The following is a 25582-nucleotide window of genomic DNA, read 5'->3' as shown; positions in this document are numbered from 1 at the left end:
ATCTTTTATAATAAGATCCTATCATTAATTAAATTATTACATCTATGAGGGAGTATAAGTCAGGAATTAGTGACAGAGGCGTACCAATTGTTTTTTATTTGCTTTTTTCCTGATCCTGAGGTACAAAAGTATTTATATCTCAAATAGAGCATAGAAATGTAAAGGACATGTCATTTTCGTGCTCAAGAATGACTACAAAATGCTCCCTGAGAAAAAAATTCCCTTTTATGTCGACATATTTACTTTAACTCTAGAATACTAATAGTAGCTTTCTTGATCACTGATTTTACTACACATTTGTAAAATCAATTACCCTGGATATTATATGGTCTAGAATATACGATAATAAAAAGAAACTTATTTAAAACTCTTTATAAAGCAGTATAAATTTTATTCAAAATGAAAAACTAGTAAATTTTAAATTCATACTGTATTTAAAGTGTAAGCCTATGTTAAAAGTAAGGGTATATAATAATGTGAACCCCTACCATCCATGAAGGATCATGGGTTCAGTACTTTATAAGAAAGCACTGTTTTTAGAACAACAGTTGGGCAAGGAGGTGGTTTTTCAAGATCACACTCAACCGCCTGATTTTACCCCAATTGAGAGAACCCATTTTATGAGACTGGGTGGACCTCAGGAGGGCTCCATAACCCACAGGGTTGACTCATGGCTACAGTGTTACAGATAATAATTATCCGCCCAGCCGGATTCGAACCTGGATTCTTGGAGTTTGTAGCATTGTGCCTTACCACAGTGCCATCATGCTCCCTAAAAGCATGGATACTTCTTTTAAATCACAATTCTTTTACAGAATTTTGGAATATTAATCACGAGTTATTTCTGATTCCCTACAGTTGAATGACATAAAACTACTTGAGCATTATGAAATTAATTATTTTAAATAAAGAAGAAATTGTTTCATGAAAAATAAAAAAAAAATAAAAACTTGAGAGTATTTTCTTATAGTTATTATGCACCTTATTGTTAAAAAAAATTTTTTAAAAACAATTTTGATCCTTTTTCTCAACTTTATTCTTTTTAAACTTCCAACGTTTCGACCACTTAGGTCATTTTCAAGGATACCTCTATTCTGTTTTCATTTTTTCCTTTAAAATTTTTAAAATTGCCGGCTATTTGCCTTTGTCCCATTTAATTTTTTCTATATAATTCTTATCCTAAATTTAAAACTTTTATTAACCACTTTTCTTTCTATCATTTACCTTTGCAAACTCCAAACAGAACCAGAACAGGAATAAAAAATTTATCTAAAAAAAAATATATTAGGGGAGCCTGTTTCAAAAAAATAAAATGCAAGAAAATAAAATAAAGTAAGATTTTATTATAGTTTAGTTGGCATTCAATTTTCTTAAGGAATTATTGTTTTATAACTAGGGCTATGTAGGCCGTTTTTAGCCGAGAGAATTTAGACATCGCCATAATAAGTATAGATAACCTCTTACATCAAAAGCACTTGTCTCTTACACTACACCTAAATCCAGAAAAGTGTTAGGAGGTTGTTGTTTCTTCTATCTTTAATAGTCCACGGCTAAAAATACTGATGAGTCCTTGACACAGCCAAACCTGATTTATTTTTATTGTTGACTTTCACTTTGCTTTCATGAATTCCCGATTGTTTTCAGTCTTTATTTTATAAATATTTAATTACATTTATATTCAATTCTAATTGTTTTCTTGTTTTTTTTTTTTTTTTAATGTTTAGATGATAGTACACCAGATCCCAATGTCCTTCAAGCTTTCAGTAATCTTCATTACTTAAATTATTTTTCATTGCCTACGTCTGTTAGAGAAAAAATGGCAGTAGAATTGAAAAAATTATTGAAAAAAAATGCCGTTGAAGAAAATGAAGATGATATCTCTGATGTTACTGAAACAAAGAAAGAAGTACGAAGAAAAGGAAATCGAAACTTCAAGGTTTTTTACATTTTCTTTATATCAATTTATTTTTAAAGTAGGTTATAATAAGAATTGTTTATTGTTTAAATAACCATATTATGAAATTAAGATATGAAGTTCAGCATGAGGAAACAAACATATTTCTTCTTTCTTATAAGCTATATTGAAATTTTTTGAAGAATTTATTGGAAATAGACCTTTTAAAATTCTCAATAGAAATTGTTACTAAACATTTAAAATCATAAAAATCATTGATACTTAGGTTTCTTTCCCTTGGCAATTCATTTTCACTAAAAAAGTCTGATTTTTTTTTTTCTACTAAATAGACTAGATTTGTATATCTTTTACAAATTATAGAAGAAAGCAGCCTAGACAATTTTTGTTGTTAAAAACTAGCTTTTTATCCATCCTTTGTATTTGATGGAGGTGGTCTGGTTGTGTTACGCAATGTTGCATTGTCTCGGTCAGATAGAACGTGGTTTATACCAACGGTCAGTCTTGGTTACAATGTCAAGTGATCCGCTTGTACAAATTTGTAAATCTCCCACATAACAGCCCTACTATTGTCTACCTCTGCGACTAAAATGACTGACAAAACAGAAGTATTCATTGAAACTGTGCATAAATATGTTTATCCGGATGATAGTTCACATGAATATTATAAAAATTTGTCCAAGGCTTAAAATTAAGAAGGCTGCTGAAGAATTCAAAATGACAAGTCAGTTATACAATAATTTATTGATTATATGAATTAAAATAAAATTACATTTAAATATTATGTTGTGTTGTTTGTAGATTCAATGTGATAATATTAAGTGTAATAATTAATTTGTAAATATTGTAATATTCAAAATTTACTTAAAATAAATAAAAGGGAATTTAATAATTTGTATTTATTCTTAGATCTAAAATATAACTTTAAAGATGACAAGGTTAAATGAAAAGATTAAATATTGAATAGATATGAGAATTTCACTTTAAATTATAATATAATTTAAAGTGAAATTCTCATATTTAGTTAAGTATCTTTAACTAAATTAATGGTTACTTTTACAAATGTAATTAAATCCTAGGTAGAGCAAACTCACCAATTATATATGCTTCTTTGATAAATGATGGTTCTTGATGTCTTCGTTCTAAAGATGCTATCCCTGACAGTATCTAAAGGCTTAGTCCTCTTCCTAGCTTCCAGGGTACGTCCAATTCACCGGCAATCCAAACAAAGAGTCACTTTCTTCCTATTATGATATAATCTTCATGGAAGTCTGGTGACTCTTGATGTCTTCTTTTTCTAGATGTTTACCACTGACAGTAGACAAAGGGTGGTCTGCACCATCTGCATTCAGATGTCATCCCCTCGGCAACTCAACAAGAAGTCCCAAACCAAGCTTTGTTCATTCTCCTTGCCTAGATATTCGATCTAAACATCGATTGTAGCACAAGGGATCTGAGTTTTTGCTTATGATTTTCTTTATACATATTTTCCCTTAATACTTATTACCAACTTTTATTTTTTCTTAAATTTATCGTAAATACAATTATGATACAAATTAACAAAAGTTGATACAATTTTAATTTATCTTCTCAAAATAACATCAAATTAACTGACTTCAGAAGGACGTACACCACCATCTTCAATATTTTGAACGACATCTTTTTACTCCATATTTTTCTGATGAAAATTGGTTAGCTTGCTTTTTGCTTCAACAAAACAAATGAACATTATTGAATGTTGATACATAAAAATAAAAACATAACCAAAACCGATAATAAAAACCAACTATTTATTAAAAAGAGGATATAACAATATTTTGTAAATAAAATTGGTATTTAATTTAATTATGAAAGGAATATGGTCCGGGTGCGGTAAGAAAAAACTCAAATAGTAGAAATATACTATTTTATTGAGCCAACGTTTCGCCCCACGTTGCAGAGCTTCGTCAGGGCTATTTTGACGGCAGTCAAAAAAAAAAAAAAAAAAAAAAATCCATGGATGCTTCTTTTAGTTCTCTACAGATTTGATCCTCTTTGACATCTGGTTCTGACCAGATAGTCTAAATGATACTGCTGCCATAGTTGCTATGTTCCATCTTTAGCAACCCCGTGGTTTTTGTCTTCCAAATAATCTGGTACCTCTTGTTGTTAATAATCTCCTCAAGCTCCTTCATTTTCGTCGGTCTTTCGTCGTTTGAACTTTCTAAATATAAATATCTGATAGTCTAAATGATACTGCTGCCATAGTTGCTATGTTCCATCTTTAGCAACCCCGTGATTTTTGTCTTCCAAATAATCTGGTACCTCTTGTTAATAATCTCCTCAAGCTCCTTCATTTTCGTCGGTCTTTCATCGTTTGAACTTTCTTCTGCGGACGTCTCCTCTCATTCTGGTTTCCTGGTGAGGCTGATTGCTGTCCTCTTCCGGAGTCCACTCCCTCAAAAACTACCTTCCAATTCCAGACGTTTTCCCTTGGTCATAATCTACTGCGTTTACCATTATTGCTCGCGAGAGCCAATCTGCTACTACGTTTTCCTTGGCAGGTTTGTACGTGATGTCTATGTTGTACTGGATCAACAGTTCTTTCCACCTTGTAATTATCACCGACAATTCCTTTAGCTCCCCCACCCATTGGAGGGGCCTGTGGTCCGTCTGGACCCTAAATCTTCTCCCGGACAAGTAGGATTGGGAATGCTCTATTGAACGTCTGTCGTGAGCGTGAACTGCTTTTGTAAGTCAGGAAACGCTAGTACTGGTTCCTTCTGCTACTGATCTATACATTTTCTTATATTGTCTTTAATGGGCCAATCTTACCCCCTCCTGAGATATGGTGTGTCCTAGAAAATGTATTTGTTTTTTTCCCAGCAATGACTTCTCTCGGGATAGTTTTAGTCTGCATTCTCGCATCCTCTGAAAATCCCTCTTTAAGTGTTTTATAGGGTCTATAACCAATTTACTAAACACCAGGAGGTCATCCAGGTAAATCTGGTGTACTGATTCATCTATACCTCTCAAAAATTCGTCTGTTAACCTTTGAAATGTAATGTTCGCGTTCTTCACATCAAACAGCATTCTCTTAAATTCTTAGTGCCCTCGTTCGAAAGTAAAAGCCGTTTTGTGTTAGTCCTCTGGGTGCATACGAATCTGGTGATACCCTGCTTTCAAGACTAAGGTGCTAAAGATTTTAGCCCCTCCTAGTCTGTCAAGGATATCCTCAAACCTCGGTATCCGATAGTTATCAGCGATGGTATTATAGTATTGACCTTACGTTAATCAATGACCACCCTATATATCTCCCCGTCTATATATTCTCACCTGGCGTAGGCTTCTTCCACACCGCCCACTAAGAACTATTATTGGGTGACGTACTGTCAATGAATCCTTATCTTCCAAAGTTTTCGATTTCGTTTCTTATGTTCTTCCGGAGTGCCTGTATCTTCGGGTATCTTCGTTCCCTAATATATGTCACTCTTTCCTGCTTTAGAGGAATCTCTTGAACCGTCCTTTCTGTTGAACTCAATACCTCTCCTTCATTAAAGAAAATATCATCAAAATCCGTTGTAATGGTGTCCTTCCAATTTTCCATCTGCGTTACTCCCTACTCGTGCCTTCCCATCTGCTATTGTTTGTTAGCATCTGCACTTCTTTCGTCCGATTTTAATATCCCATTCCTCATTACTATTCTTTTATTATCTTAGCCCCACCTTCTCTAAAAGATCACAACCAATAATCACCTGATAATCCCTAAGCATCCTACTTACTACCTGAATTGTTGAAATGCCCCCTTTAGCCCCCCACTTACCCAGTCCTATCCTCTATACTGCAAGGTCCATCCAGAGTGATTAATTTACATTTGCAAACCTTCACTTGGAGTGTCCTCCCCTTTCCGCTATCAGTACTTCTCTACAAGAAATGGTGTTTGCACTGCTCGTGTCTACCAGACAGTTTACTCCTCCGTTCACTTGGATAATAGGCAGATCGTCCTGCTCTCCTTTCACGTGATAGTTTGTCATTGTGCGCTCGCCTCTCTGCTTCCATCTTCCTCAGATCTCACGTGTCTTCCTTCCTCCTAGTCCTCGTCTCCAAGTACTTTCTCGGCTTCTATGCTCACGATAACTCCTTTGTTCATCCACTCCATCTTCAGTTTCTGTTACTCCTGAAACTTCCGCCGACTCACTTGACGATCCGCTCAGTCTCTGCCGAAGGCTTTTCCTCTGAACTTGTTTGGCATTGACCTCCATTAGCTCGCCTTCTTTCATATCCCTTCTTTGATACATGTAAGTAATTCTTCCTGAATTATTAAATCCCAGATTAATGATTAATATTCTTGCCAGTTTTTTTGTTTTTTTGTATCTTTAAAGCTTCCCAACAAAAAGACAGTCATTTTGAGGTGGCTTTAGAAGGAATGTCTTTTTCTTTCACCAGAACAGAGCTAAGCCATTACAGTCTATATCGGTTGCTTTTATCAGAATGGTGTAAACACAGATCGAGGAATGTTTTATATGAAGAAGCTCATGAATTCTAGAAAGCATGTTTGCAATATTTTGTGCCAGGAATTCCATCTATAGCTTAAGAGGAATGATATATTTTTAAAAAACTTTTCATACAAAGAATGAATATAATCTTATTCAAGAAGATTTATTTACAGAGAGATAGGAGAAGAAACAAGGAAATGTAGTGTAATGAAAATGTTATGAATATCGTACGGAGTTTAGAGTGTGTACTACTACCCATACTCAATCAGTGCAACATTGTGGCCCCCTCAATCAACTTCCCCCTATTCCCCAAGAGGGCTTATTTAACTTTAATGCTTTCATAAAGCATTAATTTATTAGCACAATTATGCTAATCTGGTTGACTGGTTATCATATGAAGTGCTTAGATGTTGTTCCTTAATAAGTAGCAAACTACTTGCCTTATTCTGTACATAGGCAATTAAAGGGAAAGTGAAAATCTAGTTGGAAATAAACTTTTCTGTAGCTTAAAGCTTATGTTTATTCTCGCTAATTTAATCTCTAAACATAAAAATTATCCATGTTAAAACCCTCTGGTTTTGATAAATTTAACAATTGATTTTTTTTTTCAGGGAAAAAGAGGTCTACAAGAATCAGAAAAAAGTTCTAAAAAAGGAACACCTTTTACAGTTAATAAAAAAATTGAAGTAACTGATAAAAAAAAAAAATTATCAAAGATAAAAAGCAAGTTATCGGAACATCTCTTGCCAGGTCTCTATTTTAGAATTAATGAAATTTTCTAAATGATATTACTATTAAAGTTTCGAAATGATAAATTTTCAATTGTTTTTCATTAAATTTTTTGCTTTCTCACTATGGAAGGTCGAGAAACTTTCTATATGGAGGAATTAAATATTATATAATATAATTTTAATATTTTTTTATAGTGAATAAATTGTAAATATAGGATGGTAACATAAAATTAATACTAATTCATAAAAGAATAATATGAATAGAGTTTAAGCTCACTTTTGCTGACAAATGTCAGTATTGAAAACATAACAATGAGATTTAACTCCTCACAGGAGATATCATTTTTTGTTTAAATTTGTAATGTTTTAAAATATTTAAATTTTCATTGAGTTTTATGTAACGTAATTACTAACATAGCATGAATATTTATAAACATAATATACAAAAACTTATTTGTCAGCTGATATTTCTCCTAAGATCATGCATACATTTATTAAGTTACTATATGATAATTATTTGTTTAAGAAGCTCCTGTAATAAATGAATACTTGGAGAATTTGAAAAAAATTCAGGGCTTTGTTGAAAGTCACCCAACATTTGAGGTAATTGTATAATCTTGTAACTATATATTACATTACAATAAAGAAAATTTATTTTCTTTAAAAAAGGTGAAAGATGTAGAACAGTATTGATAAAACCTTACTTTCAATAATCTAACTTAGATCAAATCCTTTTTCAAAAGTGTATTGTCTTTAATCATGTTGACAAAACTTAGTTAGTATTTTAACAAGAATTCACTATTTCCTATGCTTTTATAATAGTTTTTTTCATAGCTGACACCAGACCATAATAAACCATAAGTCTGAACATCCTACTTTATAGCTGTAAGTTGTTTGCATAATATATTTTAAAATCACATAAATAAATAACTAGAGCTTCTGTCAAAATGTAAAGAGATAACCAAGAACCTAATCATTTTCTTTTCTAATAATAGTCAGTCTGATTTACATGGTCTCCTTATATAGTAAACATTGTATACAAAGACACCAGTTATGAGGAAAACTGGTTCTGAAATACTAATTCTCCAGTCCCATGAAATGTCTTATAAAATCCATAGAAATTTTTTATTACTTTGTTTTCAAGATGAGCATGTAAAGAAAGCTGTAGGGCTTAGTCACAAACGGATCCTTAAAAAGTTAATAAACACCGACCAGACAGTTAAATGTTTGAGGGGTGGACTGAAATGTAGGTGGGAGGATTGTGTTAAAGCTTATCTTGTTAGTTTGGGTTTTGACAGATGTATATTGACAGTGATAGGTGATATTGTATATTAACAGTGATTGGTGGTATTGGCATCAATATTTAATTATTTTTAGAAATGTTTTTAAATAATGTAGTAACTTCATAAAAGTCGTTTTCAGAATTTTAACATTATTACTGTAATCAAGAAAGCTTATCCCTTCAAAATGCAATAAATACAATATTTTTCTTAAATTTAATGTCTTAAAATGCTGTTAGTTATTTGTTAGCACAACTAATTTACTTATTAGAAATGGAATATCATGTTACTGTTTAAATTGCAGTAAACATGTATCACTTACTGCATACATGTTTCTAAACAAATGTCATTTACTGTGTTTTTAAACAGAGAGTAATTCCGACCAGTTGGTAACCCTTTGTAGGAAATAGTATATAGTATTCAGTCAGGAAGTTTTATCTGAAAAGGAATGGATTCGACCTGAATATGACAGGAAACCTGCTAAGTTTAAATTAAGAAAATTGATCAAAATATGACAAATAAATATTAATTGGATAGCGAATAAAATCTGAATGAAAACAGTGAAACAGAACCGAGTATTGGATTTTTAAAATATTTCCCATAGAAAATGGTTAAAAAAAGTTGGCGAGTGAAAATGCTTCAACAGTTGTTTTTTTTATTAAATAATAGGGGTATTCATAATGTTGTGTTAAATGTAAAAGGTTTTAACATGTTAAATATTATAAGTATAGGATTGTGAACAGCCCAATTTAATGTTCATATTACATGGTAAATACAGAGGAGCTCCTCTGTGGATTTTCTGGGCAACTTGTTTTGTACTCTTTCCTTCCAAAACCTTCCCTTGGTTCCTTGTTGAATTTACTTTGTATTTTTTACCAAAAAATACATGATGCTATAGAACAGAATTGCATCTATAATTGAACTTCCTTGCAGAACATGTTACTGATGATTTTGAACTTTTTGGATTTTGAAATTCTATTTCTAAAATGAAAAATCCTATTAGTTGAAACAGCCTGATTTTCAAATGTTTGCTTACCTTACAGTAATTCCATATAAGCCTTTCCAACCATCCTAATCCTTTGGTTCAAACCTTATCTAGTTCCACCCATCCCTACAGCCCACCTAGAAGGTTGAAACGGCAGTGGCCAAGAGACTTATTAAAATAAAAATGGACAATTGGAGTTCTGGCAATGGTCAGATTCTCCACTCAAGTTGAGTGTTTGCAGCTTTAGCGCACTTGCTCAGCCTCCACCGGCTCATTACCAGTGATGCGGCAAGAGGGATGCGCTGGGATCTTTTGAGCTCTGCTTTACCCCTCACACGTGGGGGATAGAGTGTGCTCAGGGATCCTCAGGTCGATTTTGTATTGTAAATATTGTATATATTATTTTATCATTATGTTATTTTATTTATTTATTTTTCATACAGATAGTTTGATTATGTTCATCTTGTTTATTCTTTTGTTTCTATATATTTTCAGAGAGTTTTTTTTTTTTTTAATTTTATTTATTTATTTTATTTTAGTATGTATGAGATCATTCATCACTATTACCTATTGTCCACAACTGTGTGGCAGATTGTAATATCTATCAATAAATAAATCTATCAATCAAAAAAAAAATCTATAGAGGTATTAGGTACTAATCATTTTTTTTGATTGGTGCATCTACTAATTTGTAATAGTCAAATCTCCAACAGGTTCATCAGATCATCTTTCCTCTTCCTCAATTGTTCCTTTTTTCCTCTCCTAATTTTTTTTTATCATTAATTCACTATTACTTTTATCCATTAATTTAAGTTTTAAAAATTTCCAAAACAACACAAACCAAACATGAACTACGAGCGACCAACCTATCAAAATAATGTGCAGTTAAACTGGTCTGTAGTGTGACATCATTCTCCATTTAATAGACCTATTAAGAGACCCTCAACCATGTTAAATGTTATATCTGTTTTCTTTGACACTGTAGTACCTTTGTAACCATCAACATTGTCTTAAAACTATTATTTTCGATTGCACATTATTTTCTACCATTTTAGTCATTTGTCAATTCTTCACTAAAACCCATCTTAATTAAACTTATCATTCCTTGATCCCTTGGTTACAGAACAACTGTACTGTTCTATGCAAAACTATGGCTGTTATGTGTCTTAAATTGTTGACTACAGGATGAAGTGGGCAAATATTGACCAATAGATGGACATTGACTTTCTTGACCTTTAGTTCATTGTTACATTTTCTAATCACAATTTGGAAAATGGCATAATTCATTCATACTTTAATGGTCCTTAAACCTGTCCTTTCCAAATCACCAGGAGATACAAAAAATAATTACTAAAATAAAAATTATCATTCTAATAATAATAAAAAAAATAGTTAATTCTTATAGCGAGTAGAGCAGTTTTTGAAAAAAAATTACTTTTTGTTTTGAGCTACATTAGAAACTTGACTACAACTTAAAATCTGCATGGACATACCACTCCTGCCCTTTGATATATATCTTCTGTCTTATCATACCTTTAAAATATTTACTGGTAACAAGTATAGGTCAATGTATTTTACAATTTCATATACCATAAGATAAAAGAAGACCATAGATCATAAGTCCAAAATTAATTAGGGCAAATGTTGTCTCCCTGTCCCATTCCCAATATCCCATGATAACAACTTTCCTTATCTTACCTGGAAAATATTTACTTGTAGTGAGTAGAGAAATCTTTAAAAATAAATAAACTTATACCTAGCTACATTTTACCTCTCATTTCTGTACAACAGAGAAAAATTGTCTATTTCTATACCTAAAAAAAAAAAGCTGAAGTGCTCACGTCAGACCTTTTCGTGGTGTCGCTATCAAAGGTTTTTAGTATTTAGAATAAAATTGGAGGACCAAATGAGCTTCCAGTTGATAAAATTTTAAATTTTTATTCTTTCATACTTAGATTATTTTCATTATTTGATTTAACCATCTTTTTTCTTTCACATTCCTTCCCTAAGTCTAAAAAATCATGACCAACCTCTGCAATTGCTATCTGTTGAGGATCCATAATTTGTCTAAATCACTCTTTTCCACTTCTAAATATCTCCGAATTTCAAAAATTCTGTACTTAGGGAATGTTTCAATAATCTTTCTTAATTAATAGTGTAGGAGCTCAAAACATAAAGTTCATCAATTAGTTTCTGTCCCAATTAACTTCGAATCACATCTATGGTGTTTTTAAAACTCTTATTAATTTGGTAATTGAATTAATAAAGTAATGAACTTGGTCTTTTTTTTTTCTTATTTATACCTCTTAAATATTGCATCATAGCGAAATAGTTATGGTATAAGAAATTATTTTTTTACTGAGCGATTTTTATTTTTCACATTCTGTTTTGGGTCCTGTAATGGTATTAACTTCACTGATTATCATATATTATACGCCATCCTTTCCCACCTTATCTTCCATTGTGAATTTTATATGTTAAAGTAGTTTCTTGTTAACTCCCTCTAGTTTATTCTTAAAATGCTGTATTTCACTATTACTGCCCTCCATTGTGTAATATTTCTTTATCTTGGAAATTTTGAATACAACTTCCTTGAAACATGACAACTGATATTTTAATATTTAGATATTTATTCATAATTCTTACCTATTCCAGGTATCTAGAAGAAGTTTGCTTTCCCGTATTTCGTTGAAGCTTGATGTGAATAGTGAGATAATGAAAAAAAAAGCCAGACTTAGCGTATGTACAAAATTACTTTCATTTATTTAATACTAACAGGGGAGGGGGATGACGGTAGCAGCGTGGTAACGCGCCTGTCTGCCAACCCATAGGTTGTGAGTTCGAGCCTGTTCCTACCCGGGATTTTTTCAAGCATAAAATCATGCAATACTCACTCACAATCTCCCCCCAGGCATTTGTGAGGCAAGTCAGCCAATGGGTGGCACTCACAAAAAGGCGTGGGAGTGATGGATCAACCCTATGGAAACCACGTCAGGAACCGCACAATGTATTTCTTAAGTACATCGTGTGAGGCCTTGGACCTCTACGGTCTGTCGATGCTTTGCTATTACTAGATTTAAGCATTTATATAAATATATAGATTAAATGAACACAATTGAAAGTTTGATATCAATTATTAGATTTAGTTTATAATTAAATATTCACAAATTTTATTATTTTTGTTTTGTTACATATATTTTAATAACTCTTTTATTCAATTTTAAGTTCATTGTAAGTGCCTTCGATGAAGATAAAAAAAAAAAGTGTAAAAATCATCAGAAATGTTATTGCAAATTTAAATTGATACTCTTGTAATTGGTTAGATGATCTTGAAGGCACAGATTACACATACCTGAATTGTACTAATAAGAAATTAAACTTATACAAAATTTAGAACAATCATATACCTTTTACTAAAGTAGTGTGAGATATATTGGACTTTTTGGAGCCACAGCTTGGTTGTCCTAGGGACTCCCTTACACTATGACCAGAATAAGCTGAGTTCTTCGGATAATTAATTTAAGTATTAACTATTCCTTTAGGTAGAGGGTGAAAAGAGATAAATGATAAATTTAAATAAAGGATTTACTACTTTACGTAACAAGGTAAGATAAGCACTATTATATTAAAAAATATATGAACACAGAATAAAAAGAAAAAAAAAATTCTTATCAATTAATAAAACAATTAAAACTTATAGGTTGACTTAACCTTAACTTAAATACTTAACCTTAATAGCTATATTTACATTATTATTCTCATATCCAGGACATGCTGAAGAAACGTCACTGCACTATATCCCCACTTCTAATATTAATGATCGTCAATTGAAGTAGAACACCATAATTTTGAAAAACAAAACATATAAGATGACATTTCTCATGTGGTGCTATTTCGATTCAAACAGTAAAGACAGAGGGCCTCTAAACTATTACCACTTCATATTGTATATATGTATATATAGTTGACCGTAAAAATTGATGTATAGGAAGATGGTCAGGGTTGCGGTCAAAGGAGAAACAAAAATAGTTTACAACTATTTATTTTCCTGTATAGGAAGATGGTCAGGGTTGCGGTCAAAGGAGAAACAAAAATAGTTTACAACTATTTATTTTCCGATGTTTCGCCTCATTTTGTAGGGCTTCATCAGGGCTAAAAAGATACAAAATGATACAATGATAAGAATAAAAATACAAAGATAAGATACAATATAAGAATAAAAATAAGTAACAATGGCAAGAGTAAAAATTTTTTATATAAAAATACGTAAAAAATACAGGAGATGTACATAAAACAAAAACAATACGGGGAAGGAAAAAAAAAAATTGAGATTAAATAAACATCATGAAAAAATAATAATTATACATAAATAAGTAATAATAAAGATATAAAATGATAATAAATGAGCAAAGAACAAGGCAAGACGACCTACCTGTTCAGAGCAAACGGGTGAACAGTAGGCAACAATGAAGTGGAGGAGTGGAGAGCTAGCTCCCTCCACCAGCCGTTCAAGGTTTTATTTCAATTTAAAATACGTCGTGTATACAGGAAGTAGTGATAAAGATATGACAAAAAATGAAAAATGATAAGAGAAAGATACAGAAATATGATAATAATAAATATAATAATTTTTAATTTAGGAATAACTTAGTAAAATTAGAATGACACATATCGTTACTAATAATACGGGATAATACTGAAGAAAATATTAGAATATAGGATATAATAACAATGATTGTAAAAGAAGTAACTGATAATAAGTAAAAGTAAATTAAAAAAAAAAAATGATTAAACAATGAAAACAACTGTAGTATTTATATATCATGAAGATAATCATTTATCTACACTGATAATAGTAATAGTAAAGATAACAGGAGTAACATGAAAAACAAAGTGAAATAAGGTAATTTAAAAATCGGAAGTGAAAGTTTACAAAATAAAATAAAAATATATATAAAAGTACAAGGTGAGATGTAGAAAGAAGTACATAAAAAGATTAAAAATAAATAAAGTATAGAAATAAGTGAAAAAAAGTGATGGAATGTTAACAATATAGATGATGATAATGATAATTGACCTTGGACCGCAACCCTGACCATCTTCCTATATTACCACTTCACATTGAACAATCGTAACGTGTTCCAAAATCAAACGGTCACCTTCACAATACCAAAACCCACTCGTCTGAACATACGTGTTCAAAATCAAAACTGTCGCCCTCACCAAAAAAACAAAACCCCCTCGTCTAAAGCATATCGCCAGTGTTTTTATTTCACCATGGCAACCGTAACAGTACATATACCTTGTGCCAACTCAAGATAAATTGCCATGGCCTGAGAGGCAGATAAATAAGCATATGTACACCTTGATGATTGGTGACCTTTTGACAAAAAAAAAAATAAATAAGTGAAATGACTGAAAATGGTCCTGCAAAATCAACTGCTGCAATATGAAAGGCATTGCTTTCAGAAAATCAGGTTGGTAGTAAATTACCCATCAAAGGGTGTGAAGTAAGTTTGGAGAATCTTCTGCATGTTAGACATAATCTTTTCACCTTGTGGCAAAGTTTACACAGGGATATAACCCAGAATCTTCTTTGGATAACAGCCTGAAGGGCAGTGCAACCAATATGAAGTGATGTCTGATGATAGTATTTTACCAGAAGTACAGTAAAGTGCACCTCAGGTGGTAGGAGAATCGGATGCCTTTGGTCATAGGCAAGCTGAGCATTGTCCAATCTGCCGCCCCCCCTCAAAATTTCCCCCATTCTTTCCGGAAAATTCCAAGGTGCAGTAGCCGCTTAGACAGGATAACTGGTTGCTTGTATGCCTCAGGATAATATTGTTCCTGAATGAGTGTCACTATCTTCATGAGCGCAGAATCTAATTCAGTCGCTGTGATCTTAGATAATGTTGCCGAATGTATGCTGACATCTGCAGTCTGAATATGTGAATAAATCTTAAAGCATAAGCAAAAGACCTAACGAGCCTGTTATAATTAAAGAAACGTTCTGTCCAAGATATTAATTCAGATGCATTGGAAGTGGTCATAAGCACAGTAAAGTTAGATTTGATCTCTTGTGAATATTCACAACTTAGACTGTTTCCCATTTGTGGGGTAGCAACCGGCCACTGATGATGTAGTGATATCCATTCGGGTCCCGCCCACCATAATGCATGATCAACGAGTTGTGTTGGTTCTAATCCTCTGGATCCACAATCCGCTGGGTTGTCTCGAGAAGACACATGCCTCCACCACGATGTCTCAATGGTCTCGATGATACTGACCACTCGATGAGCGACAAAAGTTTCAAGGTGTGGGGTGGTGACGATAACCATGTCAATACCACCATTGAATCAGTAAAAAGATGAACCTCATAATCCTTTAAAATGAGTAGCAACGGTTTTATGGAAGCAATCAGATGTGTCAATAGTACAGCTCCACATAATTCTAGACGAGGCATGGTTATAGGCTTCATCGGTGCAAGCTTAGTTTTGGCTTTGATCAAACTAGCTCGCTCGTTGGTGTAAAGGTATACAGTAGCACAATAACCACTCTCCTACACATCACAAAACCCCATGATACAGCATCGTTTATGTCTTGTATCACCAAGTAGCGATATATGTTAAGGTTCTGTAATGATGGTAGATCCTGCACAAACCTCAACCATATTGATTGAATATAATCAGGTATCTATTCATCCCATCCACAACACAGATTCCAAATCATCTGTACAATCAATTTTGCATAAAAAATAATTGGTGCTAAAAATCCAAGTGGATCATACAATCTGACTACTGTAGATAAAATGGTCCGTTTGGTCTGGTTTGCACTCATTGTAGGCTCATTTACAGTGAATGAAAAACAATCCGTAGTTGGTGACCAATATAATCCTAGAACCTTAATACGGGGTTCAGAGTCAGTTATTCCGTCAATGTTGAACAGCAATTGACTGGACTCATCCTCTTCTGCAATCACTTCTGTAGAGTTTCTGGCCCATTTTGATAAATGAAAACAAATCTTCAAAAGCAATTCCTGTTATTGGTTTTTTAGGGCCATGGTACTAGTGATGTTGTTTGAACCAGTGACAATGTCATCAACATACATCTCATTTATGTGTGCAGATGATGCCTCAAGGTATTGTTCTCCCTCGTCCTCAATCAATTGATGAATGACCCACATGGCTTGGGGGTATATGGGGATGACTTCAAGTCATATATGATGGTTTTAAGTTTGTAGGTATCCACCAGTGCATCAGGGCTGAATTTCCAAAGTATCTGTTGGTAAGCTCGATCTGAGGGGCAAATCCCTTACCACATCAGTGGTGAATACAACTGGGTGCCTTCGAAATCGAACAATGATATCCACTATATCATTTTGGAGTTGTGGCCTGGTCAGCAACTTATCATTCAATGAACCATTGGATGTTTTGACAGAAGAATTGCATGAGAGCCTCCTTTCAGAACAAGATGGTGAGGTATTATTTATTTAGACGTTCCTATGAACCATAGTTATCCAGTTAACAACTGCATATGTCCCAATTTAAGATACTCTGCCTTGAATTTGCAATTTTGTTCACGAAGCTTATGATCTCTGGACAGTTTATTTTCCAAGGAGTAAAGGCGTGAGAGAGCTTGCGACCACCTCTGTGGTCCTTTATTTTTGCCAATGCAGTTCCCAACAGTACTTTATAGGCAGATGAATCCGTACTAGCCAAGGCTACAGCTGGGTTCTTATCATTGGTAGATGAAGTTGAAATGGATTCTACAGGTGGGTTACCTTCAGGTGTAGGAGTAGATAGGTGGAGCATGGAATGATGCCTTCCCTTACAGTGTCTGCAGGTGAAAGTGTCTGCAGGTGAAGATGGATGTACACTGGCGAGTTTTATGTTTGGGACATCAGCAATTTCTGCATCCTGGCCAAGTCGTTAACACGCTTAATCTATTAATTGAAGAAGCAGAATGAAATTTAGGACATTCCTTTATTACATGAGCCTCTTTACAAATGAAACATTAGAATCTCTGAGGTGATTTTGTGGTGCTGCTGGTAGGTGAATTCATGGTGTGCAGTGGGATAACTCTGTTCAACTAACCAGATTGATTGCGCTTTGGTCTAGGTGGTGCAGCATGAATGCATTCTGAATAGTTGGACTGGCAAGTGGTGTCTAATGATGATCGTGTCAGTTGCTGGAGTTTGCCTTCAATAAAGGACCTCAAATCCACATAAGACGGATGTACTTTGTCAGAATGTTTCCTCTTGAACTCTTGGCATAAGGGTTGATCAAAATATCTAAATATAATTTCAAATAATAAGTAATCTTCTCTATTTTTGGTTTCTATATTTCTAAAGCTACCAATACATTAGAAGTTAAATTTTCTAATGCTTCAATTGAGACCTGCTGAATGGGTTTGGAATTAATAAATTTGTTGATGTAGGCTGAGGACAAACTTCTCTGGTCATCGTACCTTTGAAGTAATTAGCCTAAGCCAGGGGTAATTTTGAAGTAAGGGCCAGCCATGATTGGCTTCTGATCTTGTGATTGCTTTGATACAATCCAGTGCCAGTGGTTTAAGTACAACGATTAGATAGGTTAATTTTTCTATATTTGTGTCTAGTTGTGAACCGAAGATATAAAAGAATCCCTGAAAAAGGGCCAGTCCAAAATATTGCCAGAGAATGAGGGTAATTTAGTTTCAGGTAGGATCGATGGGAGGCCGACATGAACTACTGTCTGGGTGGTAGAGGTTTCTGCTTTAGACAACCTTGTACCTTCATCCTGTTTTTAAGTCTTCTTTCTTCACTAACCCAATACCCAGATGTTTCATATTTGTGGCTCTTAGTTTCATAGAATAATGTGGTATCAGATGGTGTTGCAACCAACATATGGTCCACAAATAGATTATTGGAACATATGATTTTTATTAAGTCAAAAAACAAAACAACTACCTTCTGTTGTTTTTTATACTGAAAAATAGACAGATGACATCTAACCGTCTCAGTGTGCACACACATATCGTCTCCTTTGTCTACTCACTACTCACTCGTAGTTGCCAGCATCCTGGCCATCTCCGTCTTCTACATCATATTAGCGACGGCGGGCGGACTACTTCGACTCATCCTCCAAGAGGACAAGAAGATCTGACGTACATTGATCTACTCCACAAGATCATCCCCTCAGGACAACAGCCACACCGGGCCCCATCAATCACCGGTGATATAAGACTTTTTTTTCTCTGTTGTTCAATTCATTTAATGTATTTTTGTATTTTGTAATTTTGTAATAGTTTCAATTTTTTTTTTTCTAGTTAATATATGTATATTTTTATATATTTTGTGTTCTTTTTATTATTTTAACTTATTTAAAAATAACAAAATTCAGTTATTTTTTCCTTTTCACGGTTGGGCTAATAAAGGTTCCTTTTGAACCCCTACCAGCCGTAACAGATGGTTTTAGAAAAACATCTGAGTTGTTGATAATACACAATTCTTCCATTTCAAAATAGGTGCTCTCAAACTTCTGGTATATTTGTTCCAAAGCACCATACATTCCCTGAAAAATATCTATTGTTTCATCAGACTGAATTGTTGCACGTCCCTGATCTCTTGATTTACTCTGCAAATGCTAAAAGGTGTAATAAGGTTATCTTCTGGCGAAAAGTGGCCTTTGTTTGGATCCATCTTTATCTCCAGGCATGATGAATTAATTTTAAAAACACAATAAAGAAAATTTAGAACACCCAAAATAATATATCTGCCGTACGAAGGACCAAAATGTTGGTGCCATAGCCTGGTTGTCCTAGGGACACCCTTATACTTTGACCAGAATAAGCTGAGTTCTTCGAATAAGTAATTTGGGAATTAACTATTGCTTTAGCTAGAGGGTGAAAACTGATAAATGATAAATTGAAATAATTGATTTACTGCTTTACTATAACAAGGTAAGATAAGCACTGTTTATTTATGAACTTTTAATTTTGCACTTGTTACTGTCAATAAATGTTTCATAACACTGTTCGACATATTAGGTGAAATAGACTCTATGTGATAGAGTCTATCTATGTTTTCTGATAGACACAAAACTGTTAAGGTGGAAGGAAGTAAAATAACAACTGATACTCTAGGTAAGAAAAACAAAACACACCAAACTAGCTGAGATCACACTGTTATCTCTAATCCAAAGAGGTTATACTGCAGTAGTTAGGAATTACCTCTGCTAGTAACAGCTCACTTAAAGGTTCTCACACAGTTGAAATACAGTGAGCTTGGAATTTATAGAATTGGGGTAATGGAATAAAAATGGCCTGTACAGGACTAGTACATACTTAGTAACAAGTAAAAATAATTAATTCTGTATAATAGCTAAAATAATGCCACAATTTTCTTGTAACATTCATTTATTAAAAATATCACATTTATAATTTTTTGTACCTTTATTATTATTTTTTTAGGCCTCTAAAGAATATCCATTTGATTTTTGGATATTTTGTTCTCATCAGCCTTACAAAGATTACCAGTTTGAAAATTACCTTCCGTTGGTTGAGAGTTGGAAAAACATTTCGGAAAAACCTGAGAGAAGTCAGACTTCTAAATATTTATTTATATTACTTTTTTATTCTATTCTATTTTGTCTTAGTTTGACAAGGTTGTGACTTTCATAACCACAATTATGAGATATAGAGCTTAAAAGTTTCAGTTTTCAATTAAAAGTTGTGTAGATAAAACTGTCACACTATTTTTTTCCTTAATTTTTCAACCTAAGGCTCAGAAATTTATTTGGAAGCTAAATAGCTTTCTTATGAGTGATTTCTAAGAGAAAACACTACATTACCATTTTAGTTGGTTTACACCTTGTCAAACCGAGGCAACAACTGTCAGCCAGGAAGATCTTGTTGAGTTCATTTTATATTTTTTGGTCCAAATTGGTTCATTAGTGTTTTTCCAGAAATCATGGATTTTGCATCCCTAATTCCAAAACCCACTTACTATAGTATATAATGAATGTTTTTAACAGATTTTGGAATTAACACAATAATTTATGTTTTATCTATTATATGTTATCGCTTATTATCAAGTCCTAACAGGATTGCTAATTACTAGCTGATATTATAGTTATACTTTTTCTTCAAATAATTTTTTTTTATTTAAACGGACAAATGAATGAATATATAAATTTTTGCTTGAGTTAATTGTGAATTTTGAGTTATTATATATTCTCACTAAATAGTGGGATGTATAATAGAATAAATCACAAAATTCATTCATCAAAGAAGAGTATAAATAGTTGAGTGTTACTCAACTTATAATTATAAAAGTGTTTTTAAAGATAAGTGTTCTGATTGCCTAGAAACCCATCCAGAGATGAAGAGTATAACATTATATATAATTAAAAATAAAAATTCTTTAATTTTCTTAATATTTAATCTTTTATTTAACCTTGTCCTCTTCAAAACTATATTTTAGATATGAGAATAAGTTAAAACTATATAAAATTCCATTTATTTTATTTAAATAATTTTTAAATATTGCAATATATATAAATTTTTAAAAAAACAACAAATATTGTATCTATTTTTAGGAAGCATTATTTCACCATTGCAACCGGAAAATCGTAATTACTTTGTTATAAAAAAAAAAGTAGAGAAAATTTATCCAAAGTCGGATTGGGAAAATCCGTGTAAACTTTTCGAAGTAATCAATGCTCATGAAAATATAAATCTATCTGAACCTGTGATTGCTTATACAAATGTATCGAGAAGCAAGATACAAATGCAGGTACTAGCAGAAAAGTGTTCTATGTTATATACTGGAGATAGAAATATTAAGGTTAAGTAGCTTGCAATTAAATGTTAATATTAAAATATTTTGGTTATTCATCTTCAAAGATGAATAACGGAAAAGGTCTTGTGACATAATATATATATATATTTTTTTCTGTTTTTCTTTATCATGACTGATATATATGTACACCTGGATGTTTAGGTGATTGAGGAAAATTTAATTTTTTTTTTCACCAGAAACTTTGTGAAATGGAAATAATTGGTGCTAACAATATATTTAGTTGATGTTGTTCAAGTCATGAAAACATTCTTTGAAAAAATATTTCACTGTCTGTGTGTCAACTTTTTGGTTTAATTTTTAGGTTTTGTGCTTGGCTATAGAAACAAATAGTGTAAGGTAAGAGAAATATAAAATAAATATATTGAAAATCCATTAAAGGCATGGTACAAGATGAAAGATAGCTTTATAGAAATCAGAGGCTTATATAAAATTTGAACTGGTTGGCAGTGGCACTGGCATGGGGGCGGTTTCTGATGGAGTAATCCATGACCCTTTATGGGTTTTAGTGCTAAAAAGTCATAGTATTTTTTGTAAGAGATAAGGGGAGGAAGGAGAACAAACAAAAGAACATAGTTACATTTCAAAAAGTATTTGTAAAAATGGCAAAGAAAAATTCTACAAATTAGGAATATAAACTTATATAAAGTAAAATGAAATATATTATTGGAACTGCTCCACAACATGGTGCATCGAAGTTTTAAGGGAGTTAAAGAAGTAAGAAAATCGTGCTTTAAATATAATTTAAATGCTGCTATATAGAAGGGAGTAGATAGAAGTTAGATGACTTACTTAAAACTTGAAATTTAAAGCTTCAGTTATGTATGAAATTGATTGCAAGGAGAGATGTGTGAAAGAAATAGCTAAGGAAGTACTGTTAAAGAAGGAGAACATTTTATACTTGTATGTTGTTTAGTGGCAATAGTGTATTTTAAAATAAAGCTCTGGCATTTATGAATTTAGTGTCCTTTGAGATCTATGTTCTTTACACTTATTGGTAGAAGTAAAAAATTAACAGTAATATGCTTATTTACTTTTATATTTATTTAATCTAATGTTATAATTGCTTAATCATCTAAATTAGCTTGGATTGTTTTAATCCAATGCTATAATAGTTTTCAGCTGCTGAGTAGTTAATGAATTTATAACCTTTGGTTAGATTGTCTTAAAGTATTTAAGAAATATCCAAAATGCTTGATATTTAAGAATGCATTAATAGATTAAATAATATTTATTTTACTAGTCGAAGTTTGAAGTAAAAAATAAAGACATTGAAGCAAAGAAGTCATCGAATATTGAAATGATTGAAAATTTATTGAAAGATGTGGAAGCAACCTATCAGAAAGGTTAGATTCAATATTATATTTTAGTAGACTTTTAAAATACATTATTAATTTCTTTCTTTCTTTGTTTAGAAATGGATCATAGATTAAAAATATTAAATTCTAAATTTGAATCTGGTGTTAAAATCAAACCTGGAGGATTTATACATTATGATATCCTTTTTCACCCTACTGGTTGTTCTACCTATATACAAGATATTGATATCAGGATTAGTGGTTGTGATGAGGTTAAAAAGATATCAGTTTCTGCTTCATGTGATATTCCTGATATTCTGTTTGATCCGTGTCATCTTTTTTCAAATGTAAGAATAATTTAAGATCTAATTAGCCTGTTTGTGCAAAAAGGTGTTTTATTACATTCTAATTTTTATTCTATTTATTTGATAAGTTTTTATTCTTATATATTCTATGTTTGAAACTAGACTTAAAAAAAAAATTCCTTAAATATAAAAATTGCTGTTGAAAAATCTGATAGAGTATGCACATCATACAACTTATCCTACTTTAAATTAAATTAATCCTCACTCATTTTCGAGCAGAGTTTTTTAATATTATTCACTGTGGCAATACTTTCCCATACTAAGCAGGTTGATAATAAAGCCCGTTACGAAAAGTCATGTGAGACTACCCTGGCAAGACGAATATGTTCTTGCGGTAAGATTTTTAAATTTAAAAATAAGTGTTTGAACCATGAGCGTTATTGCCAGAGAGAGACACTGATCGTCATGACTAAGCGGCCATAGGACCTTTATATGAGATCAAGACAGCGTTCAGAGAAGATCTCAAGGCGTTTTTCATTCCATGCTCGAATATATCAATGTAATGGAATTTCTCTCTAATTAAACAGATATCCTACATCGATTGCTTCCAGAGTTTTTGACAGAATCAGACGCTCTGATGAAATTTAATCTTGTTTTAGAGCCTATGTATGAAAATCTCAAAGGAGATACGTGCGATCGTGCCTTCAAAACAAAAATCTTAGCTATTTACATCTCTTCCCTTTTTGGACACTCTGAGTGAAATGTATGCGAAGATGCCATCTGAGATGGATGATGTGACAATGAAGAGGAACGGCTGGTCCCTTCAAAAGTTAGACGGCCTCCTCTTGAAAGTGAACAGATTTAAACCTTTTTAATTGTCTCCAGCAGTAAATGAAAATGTTAATTTCTTTTGGTTTAGTTTAATCAAGTGTGATATTATTTTATTGTGTTACTTTTTTCTCTAATGTAATCAATACACTTTTTATAAAAATTAAAGTTCTTGAAAGAAAAGTTTTATTATTTCCAGTATCAATCTAGCCCTATATCAGTGTTTATGTTTTCAGAATTACCGTTATACTTAGTTCAAAGTCAAATCTTAATTAATTAGTAATATTTCAATATTAAAATTATGTTATCATATTATACTTATTTGATAATTTAAAACTATATGAGTCATAAGAGGATATATAGGGAGAGGGTATGATGAAATTTCAGGATATTCCTCCCAATAGGTTTGGTCCCAAGATGTTGGTGAAGATATTGATGATTTCAATAACAGCAATGAAATAATTTTATTTAATAATTGAATGATTAAAGCACAAAATATATTGTATACACTTAAATTAAGAATTAAAAGAAAGAGAGTTACAGTTCAAAGTCTAAAGAATTTAAAGATAGAGGAGTTTACAAGGCCTACGACTCATTTATAGATTAAAGTTCTATGTACAATGTTTGCACGATTATATGAACAAAATGGTAGCCTGGCACACTCCGCATCTATATCATAAGTATTTAATTGGATTGATGAAGGGTACGTAACAGCTAGGAAGGTTGCAGTGAATAAACCAGGTAAAAGAAGCTTTTAAAAAATTAACACGACTATTTGTACATTTTTAACATATAGCAATTATATTAGCTGATAATAATGATGTCTATTGAAGATTATTGTATGAAAACTTTTTACTTGGTCCTTTGATGAATGGTGAGGAATAAACAAAAGAAATTAATAATGGTGGTGGGACAACCTTAATCCCTATCAAAACCTTAAGCTTCTCAATCAGTAAAATACAAAATGGCGGCCGGGCACTCAGCCGTTTCCTAAAGCCTAAGTCTCTTAAATCGCAGGGGAAAACAAAATGGCCGAGGGAGGTGATAGGGGGTACATTACCAATCCATGAGTAGTGGGGGTAAACCAACGAAAGACAAAATGGCGTCCGGGTACACTCAGCCTTAGATAAGTGGTGAGGGTAAACACTGAAGTTGCAAGACAAGAAAAATGACAAAGGAAGGTTATTGTATAAGAAGTGGTTACCTAGCCCTTTGATAAGTGGGGAGTGGGAGGGGGGTAAGGAAAATAAAAATTAATTGGCGTCCGAGCACACTTAGCCCCTATGAAAATCCACAATTATTTGAAACATCAGAAAAATAAAATGGCGAAGGGAGGTTATTGCATAAAAAGTGGTAATCTGGTACTTTGATAAGTGGTGGGGGTAATCAAAATAAATTAAAATTATGACAAAACATAATGGCGGTTGGGCACACTCAGCCCCTGTCAAAACCTAAAGTTTCTCAAGTAAGAAGGGGAAAAAAAGGCGATCGGCCACATTCAGCCGCTTCTAGCCTCATAAGTCTCTCAAACATCAGCAGGAAAACAAAATGATGGTCGGGCACACTCTGCCTCTGGCGGCAGTCACGTGACTTAAAAGAGGGTGTGTCGTAATGATCACGTGAGTGGTTAAGGTTATGTTGAACTAAATTTAAATTTAAATCCCCGGGTCACGTGACCAAATACTAGCCTCGGATTGGCTGTCTTGATAAAAAAAATGGAGACCGGGTACACTGAGCCTCTGCCAAACCCGTAAGTCACAAGACCAAAGTGGCGCTGAATGGAAAGAAAAAGGTCGTGAGACCCTCATAATAATAGGTCTCGTGACTCTCATAATAAAATGGTGGCGATCAAACACAAAATGGCGGTCGGGTACACCCAGCCTCTGCCGAACCCGTAAGTCTCTCAAACAGCATAAAACAAAATGGCGGTCGG

General features: G+C 32.7%; 1 protein-coding gene across 1 annotated transcript in view; it reads left to right on the top strand.

Annotated features, from left to right (window-relative positions):
* Nucleotides 1-25582, top strand: part of LOC106682535 (hydrocephalus-inducing protein) — a gene marked incomplete at its 3' end in the record, with an annotated part of 227440 nt that overhangs the window by 109312 nt on the left and 92546 nt on the right. The window contains 8 exon segments of the mRNA XM_067049812.1: nt 1725-1936; nt 6999-7137; nt 7645-7721; nt 12039-12122; nt 19832-19958; nt 20959-21155; nt 22462-22564; nt 22634-22863. Of these exon segments, the coding sequence (XP_066905913.1) occupies nt 1725-1936; nt 6999-7137; nt 7645-7721; nt 12039-12122; nt 19832-19958; nt 20959-21155; nt 22462-22564; nt 22634-22863 (1169 nt within the window).

Source organism: Halyomorpha halys, unplaced genomic scaffold (genome assembly GCF_000696795.3).
Source record: "Halyomorpha halys isolate HHAL.00 unplaced genomic scaffold, Hhal_1.1 Scaffold422.1, whole genome shotgun sequence".
Taxonomy (NCBI): Eukaryota; Metazoa; Arthropoda; class Insecta; order Hemiptera; family Pentatomidae; genus Halyomorpha; species Halyomorpha halys.
The sequence above is the reverse complement of the archived record's forward strand: the minus strand, read 5'-3'. Positions and strand labels throughout refer to the sequence as shown.